At 47.0% G+C, this 21,211-nt stretch overlaps 1 protein-coding gene across 4 annotated transcripts in view; it reads left to right on the top strand.

Annotated features, from left to right (window-relative positions):
- LOC119182544 (carboxypeptidase D) overlaps positions 1–21,211 on the top strand; it is a 155,467-nt gene that overhangs the window by 78,156 nt on the left and 56,100 nt on the right. For 2 of the 4 annotated variants that reach the window (XM_037433404.2, XM_075888870.1), the window contains exon 1: positions 7,030–7,172. The exons of the other annotated variants lie outside the window; for them this stretch is intronic. In XM_037433404.2, the coding sequence (XP_037289301.2) occupies positions 7,163–7,172 (10 nt within the window). In that variant the 5' untranslated portion in view covers positions 7,030–7,162. Of the gene's footprint in view, positions 1–7,029; positions 7,173–21,211 lie in introns of those variants that run through there. 4 annotated transcript variants of the gene reach the window in all.

A 21,211-nucleotide genomic window follows, 5' to 3' on the forward strand; every position in this document is an offset into this window, starting at 1 on the left:
AATAGCATGAAGTTTTAGGATAATGGAGGTTATATAATATAAAGATTGCAGACTAAATTATGAGGGCTCGAGCTAAATATATATCTTTGTTAAACACACTGAAATGAAGCTTCTTCTTCTTCTTCTTCTTCTTCTTCTTCTTCTTCTTCTTCTTCTTCTTCTTCTTCTTCTTCTTCTTCTTCTTCTTCTTCTTCTTGTTCTTGTTCTTGTTCTTGTTCTTGTTCTTGTTCTTGTTCTTGTTCTTCTTCTTGTTCTTGTTCTTGTTCTTCTTGTTCTTGTTCTTCTTGTTCTTCTTGTTCTTCTTGTTCTTGTTCTTCTTGTTCTTGTTCTTCTTGTTCTTGTTCTTCTTGTTCTTGTTCTTGTTCTTCTTGTTCTTGTTCTTGTTCTTCTTGTTCTTGTTCTTGTTCTTCTTGTTCTTGTTCTTCTTGTTCTTGTTCTTCTTGTTCTTGTTCTTCTTCTTATTCTTCTTATTATTATTATTCTATACTACTACATCCATCGGGGACGCATGACACACGGTTGAAGGAGCTTTGCCCCTAAAATTCAACTTTCACCTGGTTAAACTGGACAGGCCATTTCATCTAGCGGAGCCCAGTTGAACCAAGCACGTCTGCCATCTCGGAGCCAATAGCAGGAAAAAGCAGGAGAAATAGCAGAAAAATATGTAGGACACCAGGGCTTAGTGGTTATAACGTGAAATGTGGCGAATTTAAATACATCTATTTATTTTTACCCTGTTTGTGCAAGTTATCGTTGTGAAACTAACATGCAGCAACCGCGTATTAGTTACAGCGCCTAAAGTGTCCAATAGAAAGTCTTTGTGCTCGTGATACACGGCTCCTTATTGCACTTGAATGGTCACTGTTTAATTATTGAACTCTTCGGAAGATCCAACATCGTAAAAGATTGCCGAATCCTGCTTTGCAGCACCAGAATCGATTTCGCCCATTTTTGCAAGGTGATAATGATGACCTAAATGCATGGCTCACACCCACTCTGGGATTGATTGATTGATCGATTGATATGTGGAGTGTAACGTCCCAAAACCACCATATGATTATGAGAGACGCCGTAGTGAAGGGCTCCGGAAATTTAGACCACCTGGAGTTCTTTAACGTGCACCCAAATCTGAGCACACGGGCCTACAACATTTCCGCCTCCATCGGAAATGCAGCCGCCACCCACTCTGGGAGGTTGGCCATAAAACGAGTGGTTAGATAGAGGGGATCATATATTACTTGTAAATCTAATGAAGCATAAAAGGGTTAGAAGAAATTAAATTTACTAATTGAGAGACTTCCAAGCAAAACCGCCTTTATTCGATTAAGAATCTTTCTACAGCTGAAGAGATATAGCGGTGACAATGTCCTAATGAGGAGGTTCCCAGAGAGGGAATATTAGAAATAATAAAATCCGATCTAATTCGATTAAAATTCACTCGAAGAATGTTTTTTCTCAGTAACTTGAAGCGACTACACGATAAAAAAATATTTGAAGTTTCAGTTTTGTTACTTAGTGAGGAAAAAGGGGAATACGCCAGACCAGCTCTATGTATGCAGTAATTTAGTTTTGAAACTCTACACCGTAATTTCGTAAAAATAACTTCTTTGCGTGTTTCCCTGAACTTCATACGCCAAGGGAACAAGAAGGATCGATATTGGTTTAGATGAGTGATTAATATTTTACCACAGTCTTGAATTATGGCATGCCTTCGAAAAATGTCACGTGTTATGAGTGCTGTTCATAGAATAATTGAAAGTAATGGACCACTGAGAGCGGCTTTCGCCAGGGTGTCCACCATTTAATTCATTTTTATCCCCTTGTGTCCCGGAACCCATATTAATCTGATTAAAATTATATAAGTTAGGACCAGAAATCGAAACGTGCGTGATAAATACGAATCATTATTGGAAACGAGCGCCGAACACAACGATAATGAATTGGTAACTATGGCCACACTTGAGGCTGGTGGACTGAGCTTTCTTAATGTGCTAATCGCACCGCCATGAATTCTGCCGAAAACACTGACAAGAAATCGGGAAGTCTTGTTTGAAAGGACCAGATGAAGGTCTCAGAGAAAATGCAAGGCCAGATTTCGTGATCGATGTATACTAGTCCACCATACTAATATTTATTGGGGTGACATCGTCCGTAGACAGTTGACATGCGGTCTCTCGGAAGGACAACGAACAGGAGACGCAGAGAAATTCGGCAGTTGTATGATGACCGTCCTTGCGAGCCATCGCGCACGCTTCAAGTTTGTGACGTTCTACCGTGGAGAGCTGAATAAAAAAAGAAATATATAAAAATTGATCCACAAAAGGCAATACATTGAGATAACTATTTAGTCATTAGGATTCATTCCCAGCTTTTTCTTTTCTGTCCTCTCTCTGTCTTCATTATATATTTCTTCCGCTGTCATCTTGCGCCAAATTCGTAAAGAGTGATTGCGAAGTAACTTTTCAGGAAGTCCACTCCGCGGTGTACGAGAAAACCGGCTGGAATAATACTATAGCTACTGATCTGCGAGCAGATTGCTGGGAGCTGTCCGGTGGGTTCCGCACGCCTGCAACGGTTCTGCAGGTCAGAGGTCGGCTCTTCGCGGAATCGAGTCAGAGTGGTATATACACAGCCACGATGACGTCTCGGTTGAGTCGCCTACGCGCCGCAGTGCAAGTTACGATTCTATTCACTGCGCGTATAGATAGCCACTAAACGATGATGGTGGTGAGGTTTGATATTGGGCTCAGATAACCGAGTCCCGATGCCATGTGGAAACAAGTGCGATTCATTCGGAATGCCGGACGAGCTTTGGTCGTTATTCGTCTTATCAAGCAGGAAGAGTCTCCCTCTCACGTTCACGGCGGTCATACGAAAAAAATAGGCAGCCTGCCATGCATGTGCGCGCGTGTGCTCCGAATCTACGCTCAAGGTTTCATTGTATTTCTTTTTTTTCTTCTTTTCTCCACGCTAGAGAGTTTTATTTGAGTCTACCAAGCATGAATTTTTTCTTCCTTGCTGAATCGTTCTTTTATGCGGGAAATGTAGGTATCTCGTGAAAACTTGCGGCGCACAAAAAAGACACGGATTAAGAAAGCCGATGGCGCATCTGTTCGTCGTCTTTCTTAGTTCGCATGTCCCCACCGACAAGCACGTTCTTCCATCCCGTGAAATGGAGTATGAGGCAGCAAAAGTAACAGTTTACCTGAGAGGCAAAAGGGGACAATGTTTGGGCATTATAAGTTTACCGTATAGCCCAGCTATAGGTTGAACTATAGGTATTTCAGGTTTGACTTTGATACCAAAACAATTTATGCACCAATTTATTTATTTATTTATTTATTTATTTATTTATTTTTTATTTATTTGGTTCGGGTAGATAGAGAACGAGAAGACACAGGAATTATACAGGGAATTGACTACCTGAAACGGGTTGCAACCGAGCAAGCCTTTTCATGCACCAGAAGTGCTGGATATTCAACGGCGCTTTTTGAGAAATGCCGCCCGAATAAAATATAATCGTTGGCATAAAACTTGAAAAACCTTCTTATTGCTTTTTTAGGCGGCTCATTTGTGTCAATTTAATTTACCTTCCCTTGAGTCACTTCTTTTTGTAAATTTCATTTTACAAAGTCTGATATTGGAAATTCTCTGTATCTTATGACATTGGCGCTCATGTTGTTTTCGTCCTCAACCCGTGTTCCTGACAAGATTTTCAAACCTATATGTTTTCTGGCGTGATTTTCTTGGTTCGAGGACAGTGTTCTCGTCTGTCCTTTTCTTGCACGTTGACAGCTCAGCGTGCAAGGTGCAGCCAACCTTTCGGCAAGGGTCACGTTCATACGTTGTGACAAAGGTCATAGGGCTTGATTACAACAAAAATATTACAATTCAATCTATATTTTAGCTTATAAAACTCCCAATAGCGGGTGGAATCTACCGCATGCTGTACCGATCATATGACATTAAGCTGACGAAAGTTAATAGACTTTTTTTTTTGGCGATATCGTACCGCTAACATGTAACCGTCATTCCCTGAAGAGAAACCGGAACTTTACGCACGAAACCAGCCCCATGGCCCGCGCAGAAAGAGAAGTCAATGACTTGCGAAATGCGCGAATGGAGGACAATGTCCTTAAAGACTCGTAGATACCGACTACAGTGAGACCAAGGTAGGAAAGGAGCAAGCGATTTTTCAAAATGAAAGTGCTCGATCACAATCGCTGCCTAACTAATATGCGCAGGGTCATGGCGCTGCGGTCACCTTGCACCTGACGGAGTATATAAAGAACGAAGACAGATCGGCGGTCTCCTCTAGCAATGAATACCACGAAGGAAGTCGTTGAACGCGAGATGCTCTGCAACGGTGCATGGTCGCATGCATCGCTCGGTGCTAGTGATCGTTTTACGTACGCCTGCTGCGAGGCTGTATATAGCCGAGAACGGAAAGCTCCACAAGTTCGCTTGCGCGTGGTGCAAGGAGAGCCTTGACACGCGCTTACAGCGCCAACCTTGTTGTCGGAAGACCTGTGATTACAAATCCGTTGCTACTCGCTATAAATTGGCAGCAGCAAGCACAGGACCGGGTTAACTGGCGGAACATGGGAGAGGCCTTTGTCCTGCAGTGGACGTAGTCAGGCTGATGATGATGATGATGCTACTCGCTTCAACAGAAGTGGTGAATGGGAGAGAGAAAGACAAATGACTGTTTTTGTTTATCACCACAAAAAATGTTTATCACCACTAACAAGCACGCGTGCGCTCAGTGACCGCCAAAGCACTGATTGCAGGTGGTTAACAAAATAAGCTGGAAGGTGCGGCTCCTAATCGGTGTTCACCGCCAGTGTGTTCGCTTGGTAACATTCAGTTGTGAGTATAGCGGGATTCGCACAAATTATGTGGTACATGCGCGCTGTATAGAGGCTCTGCAAGAGACCTATCTGATCGAGGAGTCAAAAAGTGGAAGGTGAGACTACACATAGCGAAAAGGATAAGCCAAGAACGATCTATAGAAAAAGGGAAAGAAAGAAAGGGTACAAAGGCGGAAAAGATCGAAATACGGAGAACCAAACACATGTAGAGAGAAAGAAATGAGAACAAGAAGGCAAGCATAGGCATGACTAATATAATAGTATATGGTATTGCATGTGGTACAGTATGTTGTATTATAATTAGGGTTGGAAATGAGACAGGCGAGATGGTCAGAGCCTAGCTAAGTCAGGACTGAGCTAGGTGCCCACCAGCTCTACTGTGACCAAGCCTTGCGCGACGTAGTGGCAAGCTGCGCTGGTTTTTCTTTTTCAGAGGGGTCAAGATCCCAGTCACTCTTTTTTGACCCCTTGCTGGTCAAGGGAGTGTCTGGAAACGACGAAACAACAAACACCATGTCGACAGCGCCTGCTTGTACGGAACTGGACAGCGCTTATAATGTTCGATTCCTTTTGAAGGACATCTAATAAAAGCAAAGCGCGTAGCGTTCACGTTTATCAAAAGCGACGATAATGTACAGCCGAGAATGAAATAATAACAATAAAAAAATAAGCCATGCGGCCTTGGCAACCACAATTTCGGTATGATCACGAGGCACGCCCACGCTGTGGTTTCCGGACTAACTTCGGCTACTTGGGGTTCTTTAACAGTAACGTAAATCTGCAAAGCTTTTTCTGGCTCTAGATCAAGTAGGTGCGCATTTCACCGACAATAGGGAGTTTTAGAATACCGTTTGCTAGCGCTGCGGGCGTTGCGGGCGAAGCTGGTGCCATAAGAGTTTTAGAATGGCGTTCGCCCTGCTGCGAACCGCAACGCACGATCTCAGCGACACTGTAGCCTCGAAACCAGGGCTTGCGGGCCGCCATCACCGCACGCAATTTCGGATTTTCTGCGTGCGGTCCGCGAACGCCGACTCGCGCTACGACGCATGCGCAGTGGCAGCGACCGCACCGCAAGGGCTCGCGGTGCGCTATTCTAAAACTCCCTAACAACGCAGTCGCCTTGTCTGAAAATCGAACTTGGTTGCACTCGCCTTGTCTGAAAATCGAACTTGGCCGCTCCCAAGTTTAGCAGTGGGACGGCCAATCCGCTAAGCACAATGAATGAAATAATCACCGCCCAGACAACCCAACACGTCGTGACTGCAAAAGAATTATGAGCGAAGCTGTAACGTGAGGCCCGGTGTTCACCACGAACTGGAATCTATCGAAGTGTCTTCCGTTGTAGCGTTTCATTCCGCCTCACATTATAAAATACACGTGCTCGAAAGAAGCTTGCTTTGGGGGACGTTAGCTTAAAGTAAATTAGGAACCCTTGAAGGATTTCATAGCCAGCAATTCATGCTGCGGTTGGTGTTGTATGTAGCAGGGTTGCCAAGGTCCACAAAGCTGCACAGGCTCTCGTGCATCACAGCACCGGTATTCTGTCCTCGCATAATAGTTCGTGCATCTGCTCCATAACACCTTCTTATCTCTTTACCCCAGTTGTTTGCGTTATCACGCGGGAAATGTAGACGTTATTTCTTCGAACGATTTGTGCATACAACAAAGCATAAAACTGGGTGACGATGGTATGAATTGTCCCCGTAGTCTGTGCGTGCTCTCCGGTAACGATTGTTTGATGTATAGTGACGCACGATTGGGCGCGACGACGTAATTGGTCAAACACTGCATCCACCGACCTCGTTGCTCTGTTTTTCTAGCGAAACGGGAAATTCGCAGAGCAGCGTTCCCTTGTTTCCGTTTCTTGCTCGCCGAAGCGCGCCTCCTCTGTGACCGAGCGAACGATGTCGAAACGCCGACTTCTTTTTACCCGCCACGTCTTGCCCATCGCGTCCTTGGCACTTACCGCGAGGTCCTGCCATCGAGGCTATAAGATAAAGAGGAAGAAGCGGAAGCCCTCGGACTTCCGTTTCCGCCACACGCACGCACACACTGTTACCGGCGCCGTGCGAAGAGGGCAGGGGCCACCGTGCGAGAAGGGTGTTACTGCGTCGGCTCGAACGTCACTGTTGTTGGCTGCAGCGCCTGTGTGAACGGACGCTTGAGGTCGGACGACGCGTTCTATGCCTCGGATGACATCTAGCCGGCCCATGGGCTCAGCCGATCGTGAACCGTCGCAAGCCAGGGTACGGTAGAGACGAAGAGCGCGTGGCATACTCTATCCCGGAGCCATGACGCATAGTGAGTCGGTGGTTATTACTATTATTTTTTTACCTAGGAAACTTGCACCATGATCTATATAACTTATGCACCTATACATGGTCGTTAATGAAATATTTTGCTTCCTTTACGCTACTTTACACCTAACAGTTATGAGTTATGATTCTAATAGTTAGAATCAACAGTTGGGGCTTTCTTTAGGATCATTCGAGCACAAATCATGTGGTGACGGCTTTCACTTATCTGACACTTACATTTATTGTTATCTTTATGCGATCATTTACTGGTGCCCTAGCCGGTCTGTTGCGGCGGATTTTACGTCTAGGCGAAATATGAATGCTTTGTCCTGGACGTTTTGGCTTCATTTTAATCGATTTGCTTTTGGGGCGAGGCTGGATTTTTTCTTGAATACAAGGGTGCATAACAATATCGAACAAGAGAAAAAATTATATAGAAAGCTCAACCTTGAATAAAATCGTTGGTCTCTGCGGCCAACTAATGGATATACAGTCGGCCACAATACTACACGGAGAGCGGCAGCGTGCGCCTACACTGCCGTCTAGCGACAAGCCGTCTTCTGGGACAGCAATGCTATGGCGATTGCACGGCCGGAGTTATGCTCTCGATAACAAACGGATCGCCACTAGACGGCGCGAAACTGTAATTCTGGCGCGCGCTCCCGTGACCCGTATCAATTTGTGGCCGGCTGTACGCACGTCGAATCGTAAAACGTTTATCGGTTCTCGGTAGCCAAAGTCAGTCTCGTCGTCAACTCGAACTCCGAGTGCAGACATCCGTCGCGGTCCCGCTGCTTGAAACGAAGATTTCATTTTTTTTTTTGTCGTAGGTCACGAATGAAGTCGTTAATCCACTATAAAATTAGTATTAAAAAGAATATTCATGCCCTTTTGTGATGAAATCGAGGGTTCGATGGAAACCCGTCTGGTCGGGATGAAGCATGATGGAGACGAAGTGCACCGACCAAATAAAAACTAAAAAGAAAGACGTTTCGGCTTCCAGGCGGAAGCCTTGTTCATAATCCAAGACGTCGTCTGTTTTTTTTTTCTTTTAGGCTTCGATTCGGCTGGTCCACTTCGTCTCCTTCATCACTTTTCCGTGATGCTTCAAAAAAGTTGGCGTCGGCAGTTTTTACCCTGGAGGGTTTTTCGCCCTGTCGAAGACCGAATATCTTTCGACCATTATATACTTCAGGATGTCTGCGTGCGCGCGCAGTTATCGGCGTAACAAGGCTGGCGCGCGCTTCCTTGCATCCGTTGGCGCGAAACGACCGGGCTCAGCGCCCGCGCGAATTCTTCCCGCCAGTGCGCAACCTCCCGCGCGGACGCGTTGAATTTTTCTGCGCACGCGCGGGCGATAAGAGCGAAGGCTGAATTAATTCGTCGCGCATATAGGTGTAGCACTTTCGATATTATCAGTGCACCAAGAAAAAAAAAACGTGAAATGCTCTTGTGGAATCGCCAAAGCACGATACAGAAAGTGCCAATTACAGCGCGCCACATTTTGTAGTTCTCACATTTTAGCGGGCTTTTCCGTCTCCGATTTTCGTTTTTTTTTTTAATGAGCATGTCAGTGCGCCACTTTTTTGCATGTTCATTATCCTGAAATGCATGCACCCTATCATTCCTTGAGACTATTCAATAGTCTATACATGCAAGAGTTCGTCGTAATCCCTGGAGTTCCGAAATCAAGAACGCATTTTATGAGACACGAAACTGAAGCCGTCGATTGCGTATACGCCTGTCTCATATACGGTACTAGCCGCTATGTCAGGATACATTTTGTTAGCGCAGTTTATTGCGCATGTCGTACACATTGCAGTTCGAAAGTTGAATTCAGCTCGTTCCTCAGTGGCGACACAACGCAATTGTTGAAGCAGCGGTATACCCTTACGACTTCGGTATGCACTGAACTATACACGACAGGGGGTGCCTCTGCGTTTTGATCTGCAAGTTGATGTACTTGCCGAGCTCACTCGTGGGCTGTCCTCTGAAGCGATTATAGCAAACGGACAGATGTGTAGCGGTCGCCGAAGTGTATTATTCATTGAGACTTGCGCATCACAATTTGCATACTGCATGTACAGGCAAAGACCGAAATACAGAAAGACGGGCTCTGAGTTCCAGATATTTTATTTTGAAGAAACTGGCATGAATGCCCACGAGAGATTATGAACGCCCCAAGCTAACAGGATTGCCAACATTATAGTGTGCGCTGCGATGATTTAAAAAAAAAATGTTGGGGTTTAACGTACCGAAACCACGATGTGATTATAAGGGACGCCGTGCTGGAAGAGTCCGGAAATTTCTACCACGTTGTGTCCTTTAACGTGCATCTAAAACTAAGTACAGGGGTGTCAGCATTTCGCCTCCATTGATATACAGCCACCGTGGCTGGGATTCCATCTCGCAACCTGCTGGTTAGCAGTCTATAGCAGTGTAACTATACTGTATACGCCGTGTTGGGCATGTACCCAAACAGAAAGAAACACAATCACCATCGTGACGCGGACAAGAGCGCATGCGTGATTTCAAGAGCACTAGTTCTTTGTCTGACGGCTCGCTAATAAGTTGCCGGCTGCTTCTACCACAAGATAATTCTTGTACTACTATTTAAGAGGGGGGGGGCGTATATAACAAATATCAATGATATTCCCGGAGATATCAGCCCGAGGTATTGCCTGGCGTCAGGTGATGACAATGATATATATAACGATCAATGTACTGTAGGCGTCGGGTGGTGACGATGATATATACAATGATCACATACACACATTCAATCACACGCGCATGTATACACTATGTGGTCGTTAGTAAAGTTTCGTGAAGTCGAGTGGTCCTCAATAACACCAACGGCGCTTAGCCAATATATGCGGAAAAACGTAACGCCGCCGAATTGTGCGCAGTGGGTACAAAAAAAAAAAATACTGTCCTTCGCTCAATTTTATGTTGCATTCTTGTAGCCTAACATTTAGTCATCGACCTGTCTGTCCCGCACAAAGCAGAACAAATGACAAGGTTGTCGTTTAGACAATACATTTTTTAATGATCTGGGTACTTCTTGCTGTGGTTAATAGCGTTACAGTTTCTTGCATCAGCCACAGGGTTCGTTTTAGCGCAAAGCTGCGAGAATTAGGTTTGCTTTTCAAAATTATATATCGCTCTAAAGTCAGCGCCCATCTTTGTCGTTCTGTCTTTTCGTCCTTGTCTACGCTGTACGCATGTTCACAATGGAATTCGAAGTAGCCTGTACACAAACCCCGCTTCAGTTTATTTACAAAGCTGCTTGCTGGGGAAAACGACGCATGCAGTGTTAACGAGGTTTCCTCAATTTTACTGATAGTTAAGCGAGTTGGCAATGGTTCGTGATTACGTGATTAAGGGTGTCCTTTCGTTATTATTGTTGATGTCGTCTTATAGTTACGTTCGGTATTGACGTCAAGCAATCTCCGCATTCTTCGTGGTTCAACACGCGACGATGACGGCAGTGTACGCATTCACAGGCATATATGGCGTGCGTAGGGTTTCCCTTTATGAGAGGGCTGGGGAGGTTCATCGCAGCTTCCCCCTCTCCCTATCAATGCACATGTTAGACTTTGTGCACTTCTCGTGGGGGAATAAAGAGGCGCGCCTCCTGCACCCCCCCCCCCCTTTCTTCCCATGCTCACTTCTATCTTCACATGCATATGGAGACGCATGAGAGTTTCCGCTTAGTTTCCACGGCGTGAAGAGCGCCACACCGCGACCCATCGCCGAACCCTATACTTCCGCAGTAAAAGCAGGCCGGGTGAGTCGTTCGTTTGGCTCCATATGCACCGAACGCGGTAAAGCTGTAGGCCGATCTAAAACAAGACGACGAGAATCGTGGCTCGTGCAGGCCCCTCCCTCCCTTCCCAAACCGTCGGGCGATCACGGTGTGTGGTACATTTGTGTCCAAGGTGTGCGATCAAAGTCTTTTATACTAATATTCCTTTCCTATTTCCTTCATCATAACGAGCACGGTATATCTGCCTTTTCGCGGACGCTTGCGAACCGTAGCGGTGCCCAGCGTGGAAGCGCGCGCTCTCCCGTATAGCAGTCAGCCGAACAAGTGCTTTGTGAAGAGGGCAGGTCGACGGGTGCGCGTTTATTTTTAACGGCCGCCCGCGCTTGGAGCGAGACGGACTCCTCCTTTGCAAGCCACTTATGCATTTGCTTCTCTTTTCTCTCCACCTCCGAATTTTCGCTCGCGATCCTTGCAGTCCGTACGCGCTCCAAAGGCACGAAACTTCATTTAGACGACGCTACAGTTCTGGACTAACGCAGTTGGTTCAGAATAAGTATATCGCGCTTTGAAGTCTTTCGTCCGGCCTCCTGTTCAACAGTTCGCGCTGACTTACACGTGCATAGGTTTTATAGTGGCATTGCAACGCCTTGTAAGCCCCGCCGCGGTGTTCTAGTGGCTAAGGTACTCGGCTGCTGACCCGCAGGTCGCGGGATCGAATCCCGGCGGTGGCGGCGACAGCATTTCCGATGGAGGCGGAAATGTTGTAGGTCCGTGTGCTCAGATTCGGGTGCACGTTAAAGAACCCCATTTGGTCGAAATTTCTGGGGCCCTCCACTGCAGCGTCTTTCATAATCATATGGTGGTATTGGGACGTCAAACCCCACATATCAATAAATCAATTAATCAATTAATTAATCAATCAATTATTCGACAATTATTCAGACAATCAATAAATTAATCAATTAATCAACGCCTTGTAATTATTGAGTTGTCATTGTGTGCAAATCCGCAACTGAGCACAATAAAACGTCCTTCAGAATCCACCCGTGACGAAGGGTTGTAAACTTACTTTGCCATTTTGTGGCCTCGTGTGCATTGTTACACTATCTGTATGAGCTTGTCTTCTTCGTTATTTCTGTCTTCTTGTCCTTGCATGCGCTGTGCGTAAGTTCACTATCGAACACTAACTATACACTCGCAGACAACCTTTCTTGGCAACGAAGGGAAATCAACGGGGGCGGTTCCCGTGCACAGACATATATCGTTCGAGATAAGCGCGTAAAAGACGTGACATTCTGGCGCGTCTAAAAGCATAAAGTGTCAACGTATCAAGTAAAACAAAGACAATAATTTCAGTGTTGTGAGATGCATCCTATCTCAAAGAGCTAACTACACGTAGAAGATGAAGATGCACTCTTTTTATCCCACGCAAAACAGGAAGGCAGGCAAAGTACTTTGTTTTGTTCCGGAGACGACGCTCACGAGAACACACTGACACAATCGTAAGACTACAATCATTAGCGGATTAATAATATGCTTAATTTCGCTCTGTAGACATTGCTTCTTTGCGAGAAAATTTATCCACGACTACAGCTCGTGCCAGAAGAAGGATCCTGTAAGTGCGCGGGGACACATCCGTTCGACAAACAGTGCTTATAGTATACTACACACGGCGCACTCACATCCTGTCGCAGCCTTGTAATAGGTGCCTTTGGCGCTTCTCGTACGGAGTAAACCCCGCAGGGGAATCCTGCGACCGAAGGCGTCGCGACAGGCCCGCGGCTAAACTTGCGCGCGTGCACCAGCGCGACTTGCCAGCGTGTACGAGCCGAGGGAGTTCGTGTGCGGCTAAGACAAGGCACTTTGCTTTTCAAGGCTGAAAGCGCCCCCCCCCCTTTTTTTTTCTTCTTTTCAACGCACCTCCTTTCGCCGTTCACGCGTGCCTCGGTGACTGCAAATTGCTGGTCGCGGCAAACGAACGGCCACGTGATCGGATCCGCCTTCACCGCTTTGTGAGGGGATAAGGCGGCGAGCAAAGCTTTGTTGCCAATCGAATGCCTACGCCGATCCCCGACGACGACGACAGCGTAGCTCTGGCCGACTGGATTAGCCCTACGCCACCATCTCCTGTTGCCGACAAGAGCTCTCGCCAGTGGAGCCCCGTCCTCGGACTCCTGCAACCGTGTCCATCTTTCTTGTCTTCTCCTTACTTCCATCGCTCGCTGACCCTGCGCCTCGCTCTCTCGTTCCTCTCTCCCTATCTCTTTACCTTTTGATCCTATCCTTTTAATCCCTTCTCTACCCCCATCCCTCGTGAGCTACTGTTGAGGTGTCCTCCCACTGAGAGACAGTTACGGGGCTCACTTTTCTCTTCTTTTCATTTAAAATCACTTCCCCCCAATTGAATGCCTTCTTAGGGAAGAGATAGTCCACAGCGAGCTCGTGAAGTTGCAGCAGCTTCCAACAGCTTAGAAGTGTGGCAGCCTGGGCTAGTTGGTATGGCATGACGATAGTTATAGCGCGAGATCAAGACGACGACACAGAGACAAGAAGGACACGAAAGACACGAGCGCTCGTGTCTTTCGTGTCCTTCTTGTCTCTGTGTCGTCGTTTTGGTCTCGCGCTATAACTATCGTCTTCCAACAGCGTTGCGCGTGCTCGCTCCGTGGCGTGCACGAAGACATCGAGCGCGTCGCGGGTGAGCGTCCCGCGCTGTCACGACGCACTGATTGCCCGTCGAGTGGAATACACGAGGGACTCGATAGTTAGGCACGCGTGGTATTGTTGCGCCTGAACGATTGGAGCGACAACGGCCGGTGAAGACATGTACTACATCGCGAAACTACCGGGCTGGAACAAAGAATGATAACAACAATGGCTGGGCTTTTACGTCACATAACCACAATATGATTATGAGGGGAGGGGGGCTGCCCCGTCGCGGTGGTCTAGTGGCTAAGGTACTCGGCTGCTGACGCGCAGGTCGCGGGATCGAATCCCGGCTGCGGCGGCTGCATTTCCGATGGAGGCGTCAATGTTGTAGGCCCGTGTGCTCAGATTTGGGTGCACGTTAAAGAACCCTAGGTGGTCAAGACTTCCGGAGCCCTTCACTACGGCGTCTCTCATAATCATATGGTGGTTTTGGGACGTTAAACCCCTGATATCAATCAATCAGCGGCGGCTCCGGAATATATCGATCATCAGCCACTGCGGCGTACACGAGCCTCTAGCATTTTGCTTCCATCGAAATGCGACCGCCGTGGCTGGGTCAGAAGCCGAGCACGGTAACCGCTCTTGCACCGAGGCGGACAGAAAAAAAAAAGAGAGATAGAGAGTGGTTAAATGCTGCTGAATACTGACGTAATCAGGAGGCAGGAGGAGGAGGAGGGAGGTTAAAGGTGATTTCACAAGTGAATTTTTTGCTTCATACCTCTTTGCTTATTCACCCAATACGCAAACGCATTCATAGAGACAACGCTGGTGCATTCAATTTTATAGTCATCTTTGTAACGTTATAGCGGTGCCCGAGCTGCAACGTTATCCTTTTTGCCTCCCGGAAGGCGCGTTTGAGCCAGAGAAAGCGTACAGATGCGGATAAAGCCGATAACAGCAGTGTGCAGGAACGGAAGCCGAAAACTGAGATGGGTGCACCCCGAACGGCCCTTTAGCCTAGCTTGGGATTTAAAAAAAAAAAAAAAAGGAACGCGAGGCTACCGCCGCTGGGAGAAGGTCACGGGTCTTCGAAGGACGCTCTCTGCCTCGCTGAATGCCGTGCAGCGCTACGAAAGCTCGGCATGGTAATCGGAGACTTCTGCCGTACACCCACTCTAGCTCTACACGGTGTAGTGCACGGTTCCACTCGAGCGTTGTCGTAATAGAACATGCAACGTGCAAACAGGATGCTCTTATCAACTTCGAAGGAAAGAAAGTAGTACAGGCTCAGACGCTCGCTTGCTTCGTGTAAAAGATAAACTGAGGCTTCATCCGGTTGCTCGTTCTGCTTGAATCAGGCTACTTCAACAGAGAGAAAGAGAAAAAGAGGTCAGTCTCTAAAATAGTCATTTTGAGGTGAGCGTCGGATAGCGAAGTCTCCATCTCCAAAACGTTCAGCATCATCATGTCAGTGTAGACCTCATCACAGACGGCTCCCTTGGCGCCGCCAGTCTTCTCTGGGCTGCGCCAAAACAGGAGTTTCTTGCAGAAACGCAGCGCCCAGGCTATGACGTCCTTTTTGTTCTCCCGTGCACTGCCCAGCCTGTCGCCGTTTTTTTCTCCCCGTGAAAATGTCTAGAGACTTGCTCTGTTGCAACCCCGTCACAGATTGTAAGGTCAGCCTGATCATAGAGTTTCTCAAAATTAACTAGAGGGCTCTCTGGTGCTGCGATCGTTCAGCGACAATGGGAATGATGGGTAGTACACACATTTGCCTAGTCTTCGTACTTGCGGGTGGCGAATCGTACTTGCGGCTTCGTTCACTACTTTGTTTCGGTTTTGTTTGAAAGGAAAGAACGAACCTTTTAGAAATTTGTGACCAAATTTGGAAAGGTATAAGTCGAAAAAAGTAGGGTGGTGAAGAACAATCGCTGAACATTTGCCGATTTTTGTTTCGTGAGAAAACAACTTCAAGCCGCACGAACACACACGAAGCCAAAAGCAGGCCAAAAGTACGAAGTTTAGACAAATGTATGTACTACCCATCATTCCCATGCTCACTGAAACGCCATGCGTTGCAGCTCCCATAGACACTAGCGCCAGAGTTCCCTCTATAGTGTATGTTAAGAAACTCTATGACTCTGATTAAGTCTTACTCTGAGGGCTACTTTGATTGTCAGCCATGTTCTCGTCAGTTCCTACAATGCCATTGGCTGATATAATGCGAAGAAATAGAATGACGTTTCATTTGTTTACCATGACAAAGGGTCTCGTTAGCTACCTGTGCGACTGTCATCGCCACCATCCGAGTTATTAACGCAATAGCGTCAAAGAGCTTGTTTCACGGATACTCTGGCGTCGGGGTCGTTGGTTGTGAGCGAAAAATTGTATCATCTTATGCGTGACCGAAAAATCGAGAACGATGGAAATGAAAAATGATTAAAAAAATTCCTGGGTCAGAGTAAGGATCGAACCAGGGTCGTTGGCGTGTCAAGCAGATGTACCACACGGCCACGTGTACGCTTGTCAATACAGTGAAAAGAGCTTCACCCGTTTGAAAATACAGTGAAACTATAGCGTTCATGCTTTACAAATGCATGAGTCCTCTATACATGCTTTACAATGCAACATTAAATATTGCGTAATAATGCACGGTACAAGCGCCCATCGCCAGCGGCCGTCCGAACATGCGATTACCACAATGTCTTCGTGGTTTAAAGCCGGTCACTCACTGAAAATGGCACACACGCTACGGCGTCTGTTCCCTTAAGGCCACGAAGTGGGTGCATAGCAAGTTCGAAAAGGTTTCTTGCACTAAGTGTTTGAAGTGCACACAACCGACAGAATATCACTATCGCGTTCAACTCGCAAAGGCGAAGCTTTAGAGTCGCCTAATCTTCATCGTCGTAATCATCAGTATCATTACTTTTATTTTGATTTTGCGTTTTCTCTTTGGCCTTGTAAAACCTGCTACAGTGTTACGAGCTCTTTAGGTGTGCACAGACGTTATCAACAGTAACAGTTATGATGGTTTGCACGTGGTTTCATAAAAAAATAAAAGCGTAGTTGTTCGGGGGTGGAATGGTGACTCAGTTAATATTAGTAATCCCCGTCAACTATAAGTAAAATACATAACAAATAGCACGATGGTTAGTAAGGAGGGTGTCTTGCGTACGCGTGTTGTTACCAATGCTTGATTACGTCAGAGCAGGCGTACATGCGTACGTTTAACTATCGTGGGCCGCATATTTGTTGTAGTCCACGCACGTAACTTAATTAAGCGCTGTGAGTGGCGTAACCGACCAGTTTCGAGAAAAGTAATTCTGCATGAACATTGTGTGAAAAAGAGGAATGAGCCTTCCATTTCGTGACTTTGTGAGGTGTGCACAAGGTTTCACATTTTACTGTTATTCCGAATGGCATAGTTTCAACGTACGTTGTGATTTTGCGGGTTACTTCTCAGCATAATAAAGTCATTGTGTTCACATATTTAGTGTGGTAATGCTAATACGTCCTGATATTGTTCTGCGTAAACATGATACGATAAACGAAGCTGGACTGTTCAGTTCATGCTGGAACTATGCGTACAAACTTGCGAAGTAAGTTCTTTAGGGCAAAAAAAAAAAAAGTGTTACTGTAGATTACGAACACGGCCAAGCATACGTTTCATATTCTACGAATCGCATATCGTACGAGCTCAAACGATCGCTTCGCCTGCCGTTAGTACTCGTGGTTCATCGAGACTCTTGACAGTGAAATCAGCAGCCATTGACGATAGTCGCCAGCGGGTCGCGGGTTCGAATCCCGGCTGCGGCGGCTGCATTTCCGATGAAGGCGGAAATGTTGTATGCCCGTGTGCTCAGATTTGGGCGCACGTTAAAGAACCCCAGGTGGTCGAAATTTCCGGAGCCCTCCGCTACGGCGTCTCTCATAACCATAGGGTGGTTTTGGGACGTTAAGCCCCACATATCTATCAATCGATAGTCGCCAGCGCAACCCGTTTGAGAAGGCCAACTGAATTACCCTTGACTGCGCGATCAGTAGGCTCGCATAGTTGCAGCCACGTGGAACGCGTTTACCGGGCATACGTATTCCGCGTAATTGCGCTCTACGCAACGTCACGCTTTTTAATCGGAAGGAAAACACGCCAAGTGTGGTTAGCGTGCCAAACAAAATACAAGGTCACTGTCCGATTCACCTTCACGGCGATGTAAGGAGGAGGAGGATGAGGAAGGGAAGAAATGAAAGGCAGGGAGGTCAACCAGACGCACGTCCGGTTTGCTACCCTGCACTGGGGGAAGGGGTGAGGGGCGATGTAAGAATCGGGGATGGTAACCGAGGTACTTTCATAGGGGTACAAACGCTAAGTTCCACGGAAATAGCTTTTTTTTTTGTTCGAGTAACAGGGGTCAAATAACTATAACAAATTTCACTGGTTCCTTAAGGTTGGCACTTACACTGCTTACACCTTTGTTTTTAAATAGGGGGTGAAGACTGCCGTGATTGTGCGGATGCTGTCACATGTTAGACCTTTCTTAAAAAAGAAAAAAAAGAAGCGGGAGTCGCTTCACAATCATGACGGCTATTTATTTTCCGCCAAGAGCATTAGCCGGTTAAGGTGTAGGATAACTAAATGACATTCGCATCACTCCATGAGATGCAGGAGAATAACGGTATACGGCTTCCTTTGACGTACTTGAACTGGTATAGCGCAATATGGGGAAGAAGAAACGGCCGAGCAGACCGACACAAGAGGACAGAGCGCTAACTTCCAACTGAGCTTTATTGTCAAACTGCATCAAATATGTAGACCGGCGCCAGCATACAAAACCACCCAACGCAACGACAAGATTACACGCAACATCGCATCGTCACATATCACAGATTCATAGGCGGTTATGCTGATTAAGGAAGGCCACTTCATGTTCAGATAAACCCAAAGACGGGGTGCTAATACACGTGCTGCCAGCTCTTGCTATACAATGCGCTTCTATAATTTCCCCGAGTTAATTGTGATGGGTATTTTTTAACCACTTCACATTGATCAAACATGGGGGAACATCCACAATCGCGACAGTGAGTACGACGAACCAACTCGCCCAATCTTCAACACTCGTGTTCCTCTGACGATGACGTCACATGCTTCGTTCACCCTCAGTGAGCATTTTGCCAATGACTAAACGTCTTGCCCACAATCTAAATGCGTTTGTTAAAGCGTCACTTCATAGTGCTACTCGGCATTGACCGTCTCGTCCCACGCCGGGAAGCAGGCGTCAAACACGCGGCCTGCGGCTTCACAAGGAACAAAATGTTTGACTTTGCCAAGTGGTACTCGCACTGTTTACTCGCCCATCGCGATTAAGCACGCCTTGTTCGGGTAAGCTACAGAGACTTGGCTGGCCTAAAGCGTGTTCTTTCCTAGAGCACCTCATGGGCTCACTGTGTGTTGAAAAATCACCGCGAAACAAGATATCAGTATCTTACAATCTGCGTCCACAGATTGCAGTCGTTCTGGAGATGAGTTTGTTTCTCAGACATCGATGCCACGTCTCTTTCAGAAATGATCCATGTATGAAATATGAGAAATGTTTTTTTTTTTTTCGAGTGTCGGCGTTCGGGGACATCTGATGAAAACCCCCTGTTGAATCCCCTCTGTTGAAATCCCCTCTGTTGAAATCCCCTCTGTTGAAATCCCCTCTGTTGAATTCCCGGCCCCTACAGGACAGTGAACATTTGATTTCGGTCCGCTAGCTGAGGCGAGTTTGAGGCACCTGCCGTGTAGCTTCGGCAGCACTGCACGGTATTAGCGAGGTGCACACGGTCGTCCCAGAAAGTCCAACTGGGCGCGGCGGCCGACACAACCTGCGGCCGTCGCCGACGGGGCGGCACCCGCCATGCAGCGTGAATACGCATACATTACTCGCTGCTGGCTCCCCGACGCGAACTGCGCCCTCTCACACAAAGGAAAGAAAATGAGCTCCCCGTCACTGCATGTGCAGTGGCAGTTACCGTGTTCCCTGAGGAATTATTCACCCTTCCATGCGCGAGGACGACCGCAGCCTCTTTCTTTCGACGCTGACACGACGAATGGGCGACGAATTGTGACGGGGAACAAACCGTTTGCGAGGAGACACCCGCGCAGTCTTGGACGCCTGAGAAGTATTGGGTCGTTATCAACGTGGGCTCGTACCTCGCGGTAGGCACTCCGTGGTTGTATTTTTTTTCTCGTAATACCCTCCGGACCAAAGGCATCGTGGAGGGGGGTGAAACACGATTTTTTACTCATACAATGTTAGCTAATAATAAAAAAATGAAAACAAAACAAAGAAGAACAAAATGTAAACGTTGTGTACAAACAGAACAACTAAGTGTGGGCATTCATACAATGCTATAGCGCAGAACAAAACAAGTGATGGTCGGTCAAGATGGCCACAGATCCGGGAAGGTGATTCCAGTGTACTGATGTTCTGGGAATAAATGGATCACTACAAGTTTTGGTTAGACATGACATAACGCCAACTTTATTAGGATGATCAATTCTAGGTGATACGTAAGAAGGCTGAAAAATAAGTGCCTCGCGAAGAGTCGGAATAATATGATAAATGTTCTGATATAGACAGAGGCGGCAGGGCATACGACGAAAGGCAAGAGACGGCAGTTCGAGTGAATTCGAGTATTGATTGAGTTCGAGTATTGATTGATTGAAAAACTTTATTCAAAAACAAGAGAGACAGGAGAGCGACAGGGGTGGGTCCCTAGTCCAGGACTCCAGCGGTCATTGCTGTATGCTCAGCCTGATCCAAGAGACCATTCTGGGTCTCCAAGTCGGTTCGAGCGAGAACGGCCTCCCATGGCTCCCTTAGTAAGGTATGTACCTGCGGAGAGATTACATTTTGTGGCCTGAACATTCATTCCCACATAATGTGGGGAAGAGACGGCCGCCTTCCACACCATGGGCATTGACCGGCGTACACCGTTGGCCACATTGCGTGCCATAGTGCCAAGAGCGGATAGGTGTTTCTATCTTTCGGTATTTGCGAGCGTCTCCTACTCCGAGCTGGGGATGCAGAGACGCGTGCATTTGCCGTTCCCGACGCTGGTGCTCCAGGATGTCGTCTGGGTTGTTGACATTTGGTATTTCAGTCGGGGAGTTGTCAGCTTGGGGTTCGCTAGTTCGCGAGCTATAGTCCGTGCGCCCGTTCATTTCCTGGGGCACCCGAGTGTCCCTGACACCATGTGATGCTTGCTGTAGGATTCGTGAAGTACTTCACCTAGCAGACTAAGGTTTAGTCGGGTTAGACGTCCGTTTATTAACATTCGACAAACCGCTTACGAGTCTGTCATGTCTGTTACTGAGTACCCGTTTGCGTCTGCTTGTTTTATTTCCAATGCTATGGCAGTTGCTTCAGCTGTGCTCGTACAATGGAAGAAATTTATGTAGCGCGAGGCGAAAAAAACGAACACAGGAAAGAATAGACTGAGAGGACAGAGCGCTACTAGCAAAACATGTTGTTGCTAGTAGCGCTCTGTCCTCTCAGTCTATTCTTTCCTGTGTTCGTTTTTTTCGCCTCGCGCTGCATAAATTTCTTTCAAATGTTTCACCAACAAGCCCACATGACCACTCTTGT

The sequence above is a fragment of the Rhipicephalus microplus genome, chromosome 3 (assembly GCF_043290135.1).
Source record: "Rhipicephalus microplus isolate Deutch F79 chromosome 3, USDA_Rmic, whole genome shotgun sequence".
In the NCBI taxonomy this organism is placed as follows: domain Eukaryota; kingdom Metazoa; phylum Arthropoda; class Arachnida; order Ixodida; family Ixodidae; genus Rhipicephalus; species Rhipicephalus microplus.